We start from the raw sequence: 14,089 nt of genomic DNA, 5'->3' as shown, positions 1-14,089 counted from the left end.
GGTAAGCGAATAGAAGCATTGGGGTGTCGGAGAGTGGTAGGATGGAGTGAATGAGGGGGAATTGCTCCCGAGGCAGGAGGGTGGGTGCCCAGAAGGGGGGGGGGGTCAACAGAAGCAGAGGGGAGGACTTTTCTCCTCAGTGAAGTGTTGTGGTTGGGAAGGTTCAACAACGAGGGAATGCATGGGAAATACTGAAGAGTTTGATCACAGGGCCTGTTCGGGTTCAACAGGCCGACTGATCTCCAGTGCTGAAGAAAGAAAGAATGAATTGATGGAGACAGTTTGTTAAAAAAAACTCATTTATTGACAGTAAGTCCAGTGAGTTTATCAATTACAAAAAAAAACATCAGTAATCCATTCGCGAACAGAACCGAAATTAACAATGAAACAGATTCCTGGTCACTCAAAAAGCAGACACATTTGCAATTCTGAAAATTAATTTTACACCAAACACAACCTCCTTTTTTGTTGAATCCAGTGCTAATTTGTTTTTTTAAGTATTTTTTGCATAATTTAAAATCTACGCGCATTTTTCAGTCAAGGGAAACGGGTTTTTTTTTACAAGAATTAAAAAAGGGTACAAAATGTAATTATGTACATCACTTACAAACAGTGTGTAAAACGAGTCGAGGGCTCAGCCAAGTCATCTCTTTTCTCAAAAATACACGGAGTTTATAAAAGAGTTGGGGAGGTTTGGCTGCCACACACGGATCCTTACATCCACACAACGAACCTTTGTGGAAGGAGAGACGAGGATGGGATGAGCGTGCAGAGACAGACGGGAAAGAAGAGATGGAGCAGGAGGTGGAGTAGAGAGTGAGAGAGAAGTTTCGAGGGAGAGTGTGATAGATAGAGATGGATATTGGGTTAAGGTGGGGGGGAGCAAGAGGCGAGAGGCAGAAGGTGAGGAGAGAGTGGGCAGAGGGGGAAAGAGAAGCAGGGAAGTGGGAAGGAGAGAAATGAAGAGAGGATAGCGCAGAAAGCTGTCTGAGGAAGGGAGGTAGTGAAGTGACAACGAGATGTAGGTGGTGGTAAGGGGGGAGGGGAGAAGAGTGAATCTCCACCCTTGTGTGGAGGGCAGTGTTCACAGTTCAGGGAGTTCTGAAGGGTGGGGGATGCCTCACTCCATGCACAGTCTGGGCAAAACAGACACAACTCCCAGTCCCTCCCCTGCTCCTGGGAGGAGGAGTCCAAGGGTGTGGGACACCTTGTTCTACACACTGAGCCCGAGCAAATTTGAGCAGAGTTGGTGCAGTTGTCACCAGCCCCTCCCTCTCAGCCAGCAGCCAGCAAGAACCCAACCATCAACATAGGTCAGGAGTCAGCCACACTCGGCCAGACGACAGGCCGAACACTTGTCTGCAATGATGCAAATAATAACTCCGAGCTCATTATTGAGGAAGGGAATGGAATCCCAGGATAGGACAGAACTTCATTCTGTGTCTGACCCCAGGAGTGTGTGATTGGACAGTGTGGAGGGAGATTCACTCTGTGTCAGACCCCGGGAGTGTGTGATGAGACGGTGTGGAGGGAGATTCACTCTGTGTCTGACCCCGGGAGTGTGTGATGGGACGGTGTGGAGGGAGGGTCACTCTGTGTCTGACTCTGGGAGTGTGTGATGGGACAGTGTGGAGGGAGATTCACTCTGTGTCTGACCCCGGGAGTGTGTGATGGGACGGTGTGGAGGGAGGGTCACTCTGTGTCTGACCCCGGGAGTGTGTGATGGGCTGGTGTGGAGGGAGCTTCACTCTGTGTCTGACCCCGGGAGTGTGTGATGGGACGGTGTGCAGGGAGATTCACTCTGTGTCTGACCCCGGGAGTGTGTGATGAGACGGTGTGGAGGGAGATTCACTCCGTGTCTGACCCCGGGAGTGTGTGATGGGACAGTGTGGAGGGAGATTCACTCTGTGTCTGACCCCGGGAGTGTGTGATGGGACAGTGTGGAGGGAGTTTCACTCTGTGTCTGATCCTTGTAGTGTGTGATGGGACAGTGTAGAGGGAGATTCACTCTGTGTCTGACCCTGGGAGTGTGTGATGGGACGGTGTGGAGGGAGATTCACTCTGTGTCTGACCCCGGGAGTGTGTGATGGGACGGTGTGGAGGGAGATTCTCTCTGTGTCTGACCCCGGGAGTGTGTGATGGGATGGTGTGGAGGGAGATTCACTCTGTGTCTGACCCCGGGAGTGTGTGATGGGACGGTGTGGAGGGAGATTCACTCTCTGTCTGACCCCGGGAGTGTGTGATGGGACAGTGTGGAGGGAGATTCACTCTGTGTCTGACCCCGGGAGTGTGTGATGGGACGGTGTGGAGGGAGCTTCACTCTGTGTCTGACCCCGGGAGTGTGTGATGGGACGGTGTGGAGGGAGATTCACTCTGTGTCTGACCCCGGGAGTGTGTGATGGGACAGTGTGGAGGGAGATTCACTCTGTGTCTGAAAATTTGGCAAGGGACCAGTACAGTACAGGTGAGTGAGGGGTGACACTTCTCCCCAGTGAGCAAAACGTTGGTGAAATGGCGTCAGCTGGTGCGGGGCCCTCTGGATTTGCAGTCTTGTGGTTTTCGGGGATGGAGCAAATCAAAGGGAACTTCTCCAAGTCCTGCAGGCCCTCTCTCACTGCAGTCCTCCTGTGTGATTCCTGCACCCTCCCCTTCACCTCGCGTCCCCTGACAAGGGAGCCTCACACCTTGTAGTAGATGTTGGCGGGGCTCTGGGGCGGCATCTCCTGCACGATGTAGACCGGGTGGCCGTAGTCTCCGCTGACCTTCTCGTAGTGAGGACAGTAGGCACTGTCCGAGCTGCGGAGGGGGATGATGATGTCGCTGGGCTCCGAGCCGTTGTTGTTGCCGCTGCCCCCGACCCCACCGCCCCGCTTGGGCGTGCCCAGGGTGCCGAGGTGGAGGCCTGACCTCAGGCTGTCTGGCTGCTGACCCCGGCGGAGCCTCCTCCTCCGTCGGTGACACACTAGCGCCAGGCCGCCGGCTGCCAGGAGCAGCAGGAAGGCCGACGCCCCGCAGGAGCCCGCGATCAGCGCTGTGTGGGAGGGGGCGGCCGAGCCAGGTCCAAGGTCCATGTTCCTGCTGCTGTTTCCCAGGGAGGCTGGTGGGAGAGAGGGAGGTGAGGCAGAGAGGGCAAAGCTGCACCAACAACCACCAATTCCCAAAGGATCCCTCACCTAAGGTCCCCTTCATGGCCCCCCAAAAGAACTCCCTCCCCAGTAGGTTCCTTTCCCCCAAATGTCCTGTCTCAAAGGCCCCTTTGCTCCAAATACCCACGTCCACTCCCCTAAGGACCCCTTTCCAAAGATCATCCTCCTTAAAGGTCCTCCAAACATGTGACAGTCCTCACCCCTCAAAGGCCCTTTCCCCGTAGATGCCCCCCCCCCCGGTTCTTCCACCCAGCAGAACCGCTCACCACCCCCCCACACTGCAGGATTCCCCTTCCTCCTGAAGGATCCCCTTTATTTCCCCTGAGGTTCGTCTCCCTCACTGTAGGCCCCTCTCCCAAAAGATGCCTCCCCATCCCCGTAGAGGTCTCAGAGTCCACACCCCACCCTGAGAGATCTCTGACCTATCACTCCCTCATAGAACATGGAACTGGCCCTTTGGCCCATCATATCAGTGCTGACCACAATGCAAATTAAACTAAACCCAACTGCCCACGTACGGCCCACCCCCACTCTCTGCGTGTTTATGTGTCTGCCCAAATGCCCCGTCCAAGCTAATTTATCAGCCTCCATCACTACCCCTAGTAGTGTGGTCCAGGCACCCACCACTCCCTGTGTGCACACACTATTTTAAAAAAGTTATTAGAGACCCAGAGATTCTGATTGTGGGATACAGGACAGAACAAGCCCTCTCAGAAACCTGTAATTCAACCCTCGCCTCATCACCCCAAACTCAAACCACCCCCTCCCTTTGCCCAGCACCTGGCGATAAAGCCACCAGTCATGTTTACCACCCTCCCAGTGGGATCAGTCTGAACTCTGACACCCTTGGGTGGCACCATGAGGAAACCGGCCCATTCCAAATGGAGGGCTGAGGGAGGAGAGGTGGGCAGGAGGAAGGATGGGGAGAAGCAGGAGGAAGGAGGGGTGAGGGTAGCAGGAGGGCACGAATGCACGGGAGGTGGGGAGTGTCACTGAGGAATGGGAAAATGATGATGGTGAAAGATGGGTGGGAGAGGAAGGGGAGGGAGGGAGGGCAGGAGGGAGAGAGGAGTGGTCCTGCACCAGGGGAGAACATATCCTCGTTTTCCAATGTGTGCAGAGATTGGTGAGGAAGCTGGCAGTGTATGTAACTGGGCAGGAACAGCGATGGTCCCTCAGACAGCCAGGCTCTTAGAAGCTGAGGGCAGAGTGGTAGAGCAGCCAAGAACCCTGAGTCCCCACCTCACCTCACTCTGTCTGTCTGACACCCCCTCCCTGCCTTCTGTTTGCTTCCCTCATTCCCTCTCTATCCCCATCCCTCTCCCTCTTAACCCCACCCCTTCCCCCTCAACACTGAGAACATGGATCAGTGCAGACACCCCAGCCCCTGCCGTAGCCACGGTCCAGGACCACCCCACAACAAACACCCTTTGGGAGCGAGAGCCTCCCAACTCGTTTCCACACAGCAGGACGTATGACCCATCATGGGGAACTATCCTCACTGTCCATCCCCTCAGTCCGCAAGAACCCCCTCAGGTCATTCCAGACTCTCCCATGACATAGGAACAGAATTAGGCCATTCAGCCCATTGAGTCTGCTCCACCATCCCATCATGACTGATTTATTATCCCTCTCCACCCAATTCTCCTGCCTTCTCCCTCTCACATTTCACACCCTGGCTAATCAAGAACCTATCAGCCTCTGCTTTAAATCAACCCAGTCCCTGGGAGTGGACATGTGACTGCATCGGAATGGGACAGATTCAACATGCCGTCAGATTTAACAGCAACACCTCCCAAGGGCAGAACAGTTTGTCAGGCCACACCCACAGGCTCCAGATCACACAGCAGCCCCTGGCCCTCACACACGGCACACCCGAGACAGACACAGAGAGATCTTGCTCCAGATCACACAGCAGCCCCTGGCCCTCACACACGGCACACCCGAGACAGACACAGAGAGATCTTGCTCCAGATCACACAGCAGCCCCTGGCCCTCACACACGGCACACCCGAGACAGACACAGAGAGATCTTGCTCCAGATCACACAGCAGCCCCTGGCCCTCACACACGGCACACCCGAGACAGACACAGAGAGATCTTGCTCCAGATCACACAGCAGCCCCTGGCCCTCACACACGGCACACCCGAGACAGACACAGAGAGATCTTGCTCCAGATCACACAGCAGCCCCTGGCCCTCACACACGGCACACCCGAGACAGACACAGAGAGATCTTGCTCCAGATCACACAGCAGCCCCTGGCCCTCACACACGGCACACCCGAGACAGACACAGAGAGATCTTGCTCCAGATCACACAGCAGCCCCTGGCCCTCACACACGGCACACCCGAGACAGACACAGAGAGATCTTGCTCCAGTGCACAGCAGCCCCTGGCCCTCACACACGGCACACCCGAGACAGACACAGAGAGATCTTGCTCCAGTGCACACAGCAGCCCCTGGCCCTCACACACGGAACACCCGAGACAGACACAGAGAGATCTTGCTCCAGTGCACACAGCAGCCCCTGGCCCTCACACACGGCACACCCGAGACAGACACAGAGAGATCTTGCTCCAGTGCACAGCAGCCCCTGGCCCTCACACACGGCACACCCGAGACAGACACAGAGAGATCTTGCTCCAGATCACACAGCAGCCTCTGGCCCTCACACACGGCACACCCGAGACAGACACAGAGAGATCTTGCTCCAGTGCACACAGCAGCCCCTGGCCCTCACACACGGCACACCCGAGACAGACACAGAGAGATCTTGCTCCAGATCACACAGCAGCCCCTGGCCCTCACACACGGAACACCCGAGACAGACACAGAGAGATCTTGCTCCAGATCACACAGCAGCCCCTGGCCCTCACACACGGAACACCCGAGACAGACACAGAGAGATCTTGCTCCAGTGCACACAGCAGCCCCTGGCCCTCACACACGGCACAGCCGAGACAGACACAGAGAGATCTTGCTCCAGGCACACAGCAGCCCCTGGGCCTCACACACGGCACACCCGAGACAGACACAGAGAGATCTTGCTCCAGATCACACAGCAGCCCCTGGCCCTCACACACGGCACACCCGAGACAGACACAGAGAGATCTTGCTCCAGATCACACAGCAGCCTCTGGCCCTCACACACGGCACACCCGAGACAGACACAGAGAGATCTTGCTCCAGTGCACACAGCAGCCCCTGGCCCTCACACACGGCACACCCGAGACAGACACAGAGAGATCTTGCTCCAGATCACGCAGCAGCCCCTGGCCCTCACACACGGCACACCCGAGACAGACACAGAGAGATCTTGCTCCAGATCACACAGCAGCCCCTGGCCCTCACACACGGCACACCCGAGACAGACACAGAGAGATCTTGCTCCAGATCACACAGCAGCCCCTGGCCCTCACACACGGCACACCCGAGACAGACACAGAGAGATCTTGCTCCAGATCACACAGCAGCCCCTGGCCCTCACACACGGCACACCCGAGACAGACACAGAGAGATCTTGCTCCAGATCACACAGCAGCCTCTGGCCCTCACACACGGCACACCCGAGACAGACACAGAGAGATCTTGCTCCAGTGCACACAGCAGCCCCTGGCCCTCACACACGGCACACCCGAGACAGACACAGAGAGATCTTGCTCCAGATCACACAGCAGCCCCTGGCCCTCACACACGGAACACCCGAGACAGACACAGAGAGATCTTGCTCCAGATCACACAGCAGCCCCTGGCCCTCACACACGGAACACCCGAGACAGACACAGAGAGATCTTGCTCCAGTGCACACAGCAGCCCCTGGCCCTCACACACGGCACAGCCGAGACAGACACAGAGAGATCTTGCTCCAGTGCACACAGCAGCCCCTGGCCCTCACACACGGCACACCCGAGACAGACACAGAGAGATCTTGCTCCAGTGCACACAGCAGCCCCTGGCCCTCACACACGGCACACCCGAGACAGACACAGAGAGATCTTGCTCCAGTGCACACAGCAGCCCCTGGCCCTCACACACGGCACACCCGAGACAGACACAGAGAGATCTTGCTCCAGATCACACAGCAGCCCCTGGCCCTCACACACGGAACACCCGAGACAGACACAGAGAGATCTTGCTCCAGATCACACAGCAGCCCCTGGCCCTCACACACGGCACACCCGAGACAGACACAGAGAGATCTTGCTCCAGATCACACAGCAGTCTCTGGCCCTCACACACGGCACACCCGAGACAGACACAGAGAGATCTTGCTCCAGTGCACACAGCAGCCCCTGGCCCTCACACACGGCACACCCGAGACAGACACAGAGAGATCTTGCTCCAGATCACACAGCAGCCCCTGGCCCTCACACACGGAACACCCGAGACAGACACAGAGAGATCTTGCTCCAGATCACACAGCAGCCCCTGGCCCTCACACACGGAACACCCGAGACAGACACAGAGAGATCTTGCTCCAGTGCACACAGCAGCCCCTGGCCCTCACACACGGCACAGCCGAGACAGACACAGAGAGATCTTGCTCCAGGCACACAGCAGCCCCTGGGCCTCACACACGGCACACCCGAGACAGACACAGAGAGATCTTGCTCCAGATCACACAGCAGCCCCTGGCCCTCACACACGGCACACCCGAGACAGACACAGAGAGATCTTGCTCCAGTGCACACAGCAGCCCCTGGCCCTCACACACGGAACACCCGAGACAGACACAGAGAGATCTTGCTCCAGTGCACACAGCAGCCCCTGGTCCTCACACACGGCACAGCCGAGACAGACACAGAGAGATCTTGCTCCAGGCACACAGCAGCCCCTGGGCCTCACACACGGCACACCCGAGACAGACACAGAGAGATCTTGCTCCAGTGCACAGCAGCCCCTGGCCCTCACACACGGCACACCCGAGACAGACACAGAGAGATCTTGCTCCAGTGCACACAGCAGCCCCTGGCCCTCACACACGGCACACCCGAGACAGACACAGAGAGATCTTGCTCCAGATCACACAGCAGCCCCTGGCCCTCACACACGGCACACCCGAGACAGACACAGAGAGATCTTGCTCCAGATCACACAGCAGCCTCTGGCCCTCACACACGGCACACCCGAGACAGACACAGAGAGATCTTGCTCCAGTGCACACAGCAGCCCCTGGCCCTCACACACGGCACACCCGAGACAGACACAGAGAGATCTTGCTCCAGTGCACACAGCAGCCCCTGGCCCTCACACATGGCACACCCGAGACAGACACAGAGAGATCTTGCTCCAGTGCACACAGCAGCCTCTGGCCCTCACACACGGCACACCCGAGACAGACACAGAGAGATCTTGCTCTAGATCACACAGCAGCCCCTGGCCCTCACACACGGCACACCCGAGACAGACACAGAGAGATCTTGCTCCAGGCACAGCAGCCTCTGGCCCTCACACACGGCACACCCGAGACAGACACAGAGAGATCTTGCTCCAGATCACACAGCAGCCCCTGGCCCTCACACACGGCACACCCGAGACAGACACAGAGAGATCTTGCTCCAGATCACACAGCAGCCCCTGGCCCTCACACACGGCACACCCGAGACAGACACAGAGAGATCTTGCTCCAGATCACACAGCAGCCTCTGGCCCTCACACACGGCACACCCGAGACAGACACAGAGAGATCTTGCTCCAGATCACACAGCAGCCCCTGGCCCTCACACACGGCACACCCGAGACAGACACAGAGAGATCTTGCTCCAGTGCACAGCAGCCTCTGGCCCTCACACACGGCACAGCCGAGACAGACACAGAGAGATCTTGCTCCAGATCACACAGCAGCCCCTGGCCCTCACACACGGCACACCCGAGACAGACACAGAGAGATCTTGCTCCAGTGCACACAGCAGCCCCTGGCCCTCACACACGGCGCACCCGAGACAGACACAGAGAGATCTTGCTCCAGTGCACACAGCAGCCCCTGGCCCTCACACACGGCACACCCGAGACAGACACAGAGAGATCTTGCTCCAGTGCACAGCAGCCTCTTTGCCTCCTCAGACAGAAGACAACTCCTCACTGTTGCTGTGAATGAATGCACCAAGCACAGATGGTCTTCAGCATTCCCCCCGGACCACTGTGGCAGCCTCAGGAATCACTGAGCTGGTCCGGACTCCAGGCATGGGAGGACAGCAGGGACACGGGCATACCCTGCGTAAGTGTGTCCGGTCTGCAGAACACACTCCAGCAGGTGTGTGAATACACACAAACACACACATCCAGGAACACAGGCATACCCTGCGTAAGTGTGTCCGGTCGGCAGAACACACTCCTGCAGGTGTGTGAATTCACACAAACACACACATCCAGGAACACGGGCATACCCTGCGTAAGTGTGTCCGGTCGGCAGAACACACTCCTGCAGGTGTGTGAATACACACAAACACACACATCCAGGAACACAGGCATACCCTGCGTAAGTGTGTCCGGTCGGCAGAACACACTCCAGCAGGTGTGTGAATACACACAAACACACACATCCAGGAACACAGGCATACCCTGCGTAAGTGTGTCCGGTCGGCAGAACACACTCCTGCAGGTGTGTGAATTCACACAAACACACACATCCAGGAACACGGGCATACCCTGTGTAAGTGTGTCCGGTCGGCAGAACACACTCCTGCAGGTGTGTGAATTCACACAAACACACACACACAGGAACACATATCAAGATTGACACTGACATGAACAGACACACACAGGAACACATATCGGGATTCAGACTGACATTAACAAACACACACAGGAACACATAGTGAGATTGAGACTGACATCAACGCACTCACACACACACGCACACACACAAACACATATCAAGACTGAGACTGACATGAACACGCACAGAGGAGCACACATCAAAATTGAGACTGACATGAACACACGCACATACACACACACACAGGGACACATAGTGTGATTGAGACTGACATCAACACACACACACACACATAAACACATATCAAGATTGAGACTGACATGAACACACACAGAGGAACACACATCAAAATTGAGACTGACATGAACACACGCACACACACAGGAACACATATCGAGATTGAGTCTGAAATGAAGACACACGCACAGAGGAATACATATCGAGAATGAGACTGACATGAACACACACACACAAACAAACAATCAGGAACACTTATTGAGATTGAGACTGACATGACCACACACACACACGCACAGAAGAATACATATCGAGAATGAGACTGACATGAACACACACACACACACACACACACAGGGACACATAGTGTGATTGAGACTGACATCAACACACACACACACACACATAAACACATATCAAGATTGAGACTGACATGAACACACACAGAGGAACACACATCAAAATTGAGACTGACATGAACACACGCACACACACAGGAACACATATCGAGATTGAGTCTGAAATGAAGACACACGCACAGAGGAATACATATCGAGAATGAGACTGACATGACCACACACACACACACACACACACACACACACACACACACAGAGGAATACATATTGAGATTGAGACTGACATGAACACATACAGAGGAAAACACATCAAGATTGAGACTGACATGAACACACGCACACACACACACACGCACACACACAAACACATATCAAGACTGAGACTGACATGAACACGCACAGAGGAGCACACATCAAAATTGAGACTGACATGAACACACGCACACACACAGGAACACATATCGAGATTGAGTCTGAAATGAAGACACACGCGCACAGAGGAATACATATCGAGAATGAGACTGACATGAACACACGCACACACACACACACACAGGGACACATAGTGTGATTGAGACTGACATCAACACACACACACACACATAAACACATATCAAGATTGAGACTGACATGAACACACACAGAGGAACACACATCAAGATTGAGAGTGACATGAACACACGCACACACACAGGAACACATATCGAGATTGAGTCTGAAATGAAGACACACGCACAGAGGAATACATATCGAGAATGAGACTGACATGAACACACACACACACACAAACAAACAATCAGGAACACTTATTGAGATTGAGACTGACATGACCACACACACACACACACACACACACACACACACACGCACAGAAGAATACATATCGAGAATGAGACTGACATGAACACATACAGAGGAAAACACATCAAGATTGAGACTGACATGAACACACGCACACACAGAGGAATACATAACTAAAATGAGACTGACATCAGCACACACACACACACACACACACACACAAGAACACATATCGAGACTGAGACAATGAACACACACGCACAATCACAGGAACACATATCGAGATTCAGGCTGACATGACGACACACACACACAGGAACACGTATCAAGATTGAGACTGACATGAATACACACACACAGGAACACATATCACGATTGTGACTGACATGAATACACACACACAGGAACACATATCAAGATTGAGACTGACATGAACACTGACACACACACACACACACACAGGAACACATATCGGGATTCAGACTGACATTAACAAACACACACACAGGAACACATATCAAGATTGACACTGACATTAACACATACACACACACACACACACACACACACACACACACAAGAACACATATCGAGATTGAGACAACGAACACACACACGCACAATCACAGGAACACATATCGAGATTGAGACTGACATGAACAGACACACACAGGAACACATATCAAGATTGAGACGGACATGAACAGACACACACAGGAACTCATATCGGGATTCAGACTGACATTAACAAACACACACACAGGAACACATATCAAGATTGACACTGACATGAACACAGACACACACACACAGGAACACATATCAAGATTGAGACTGACATGAACACAGACACACACACACAGGAACACATATCAAGATTGAGACTGACATGAACACAGACACACACACACAGGAACACATATCAAGATTGAGACTGACATGAACACAGACACACACACACAGGAACACATATCAAGATTGAGACTGACATGAACACAGACACACACACACAAACACACAGGAACACATATCGAGATTGAGACTGACATGAACAGACACACACAGGAACACATATCAAGATTGAGACGGACATGAACAGACACACACAGGAACACATATCGGGATTCAGACTGACATTAACAAACACACACACAGGAACACATATCAAGATTGATACTGACATGAACACAGACACACACACACAGGAACACATATCAAGATTGAGACTGACATGAACACAGACACACACACACAGGAACACATATCAAGATTGAGACTGACATGAACACAGACACACACACACAGGAACACATATCAAGATTGAGACTGACATGAACAAACACACACACACAGGAACACATATTAAGATTGAAACTGACATGAACGCAGACACACACACACACACACACACACAAACACATATCAAGACTGAGACTGACATGAACACGCACAGAGGAGCACACATCAAGATTGAGACTGACATGAACACACGCACACACACAGGAACACATATCGAGATTGAGACTGACATGAACACAGACACACACACACAGGAACACATATCAAGATTGAGACTGACATGAACACAGACACACACACACAGGAACACATATCAAGATTGAGACTGACATGACCACACACACACACACACACACACACACAGAGGAATACATATTGAGATTGAGACTGACATGAACACATACAGAGGAAAACACATCAAGATTGAGACTGACATGAACACACGCACACACACACACACACGCACACACACAAACACATATCAAGACTGAGACTGACATGAACACGCACAGAGGAGCACACATCAAAATTGAGACTGACATGAACACACGCACACACACAGGAACACATATCGAGATTGAGTCTGAAATGAAGACACACACGCACAGAGGAATACATATCGAGAATGAGACTGACATGAACACACACACACACACACACACACAGGGACACATAGTGTGATTGAGACTGACATCAACACACACACACACATAAACACATATCAAGACTGAGACTGACATGAACACGCACAGAGGAACACACATCAAGATTGAGACTGACATGAACACACGCACACACACAGGAACACATATCGAGATTGAGTCTGAAATGAAGACACACACGCACAGAGGAATACATATCGAGAATGAGACTGACATGAACACACACACACACACACACAGGGACACATAGTGTGATTGAGACTGACATCAACACACACACACACACACATAAACACATATCAAGATTGAGACTGACATGAACACACACACACAAACAATCAGGAACACTTATTGAGATTGAGACTGACATGACCACACACACACACACACACACACACACAGAGGAATACATATTGAGATTGCGACTGACATGAACACATACAGAGGAAAACACATCAAGATTGAGACTGACATGAACACACGCACACACACACACACACGCACACACACAAACACATATCAAGACTGAGACTGACATGAACACGCACAGAGGAGCACACATCAAAATTGAGACTGACATGAACACACGCACACACACAGGAACACATATCGAGATTGAGTCTGAAATGAAGACACACACGCACAGAGGAATACATATCGAGAATGAGACTGACATGAACACACACACACACACACACACACAGGGACACATAGTGTGATTGAGACTGACATCAACACACACACACACACACATAAACACATATCAAGATTGAGACTGACATGAACACACACACACAAACAAACAATCAGGAACACTTATTGAGATTGAGACTGACATGACCACACACACACACACACACACA

The 14,089-nt window shown here is 52.9% G+C and overlaps 1 protein-coding gene across 1 annotated transcript in view; it reads right to left on the bottom strand.

The window, feature by feature from the left end:
* Window positions 1-287: 287 nt before the first annotated feature.
* Window positions 288-14,089, bottom strand: part of LOC132397519 (ephrin-B2-like) — a 226,602-nt gene continuing 212,800 nt past the window's right edge. The window contains exon 6 of the mRNA XM_059976350.1: window positions 288-3,097. Coding sequence (XP_059832333.1) covers window positions 2,679-3,097 — 419 coding nt within the window. The 3' untranslated portion in view covers window positions 288-2,678. The remainder of the gene's footprint in view (window positions 3,098-14,089) is intronic.

This window comes from Hypanus sabinus, chromosome 7 (assembly GCF_030144855.1).
Source record: "Hypanus sabinus isolate sHypSab1 chromosome 7, sHypSab1.hap1, whole genome shotgun sequence".
Lineage (NCBI taxonomy): Eukaryota > Metazoa > Chordata > Chondrichthyes > Myliobatiformes > Dasyatidae > Hypanus > Hypanus sabinus.
The sequence above is the reverse complement of the archived record's forward strand: the minus strand, read 5'-3'. Positions and strand labels throughout refer to the sequence as shown.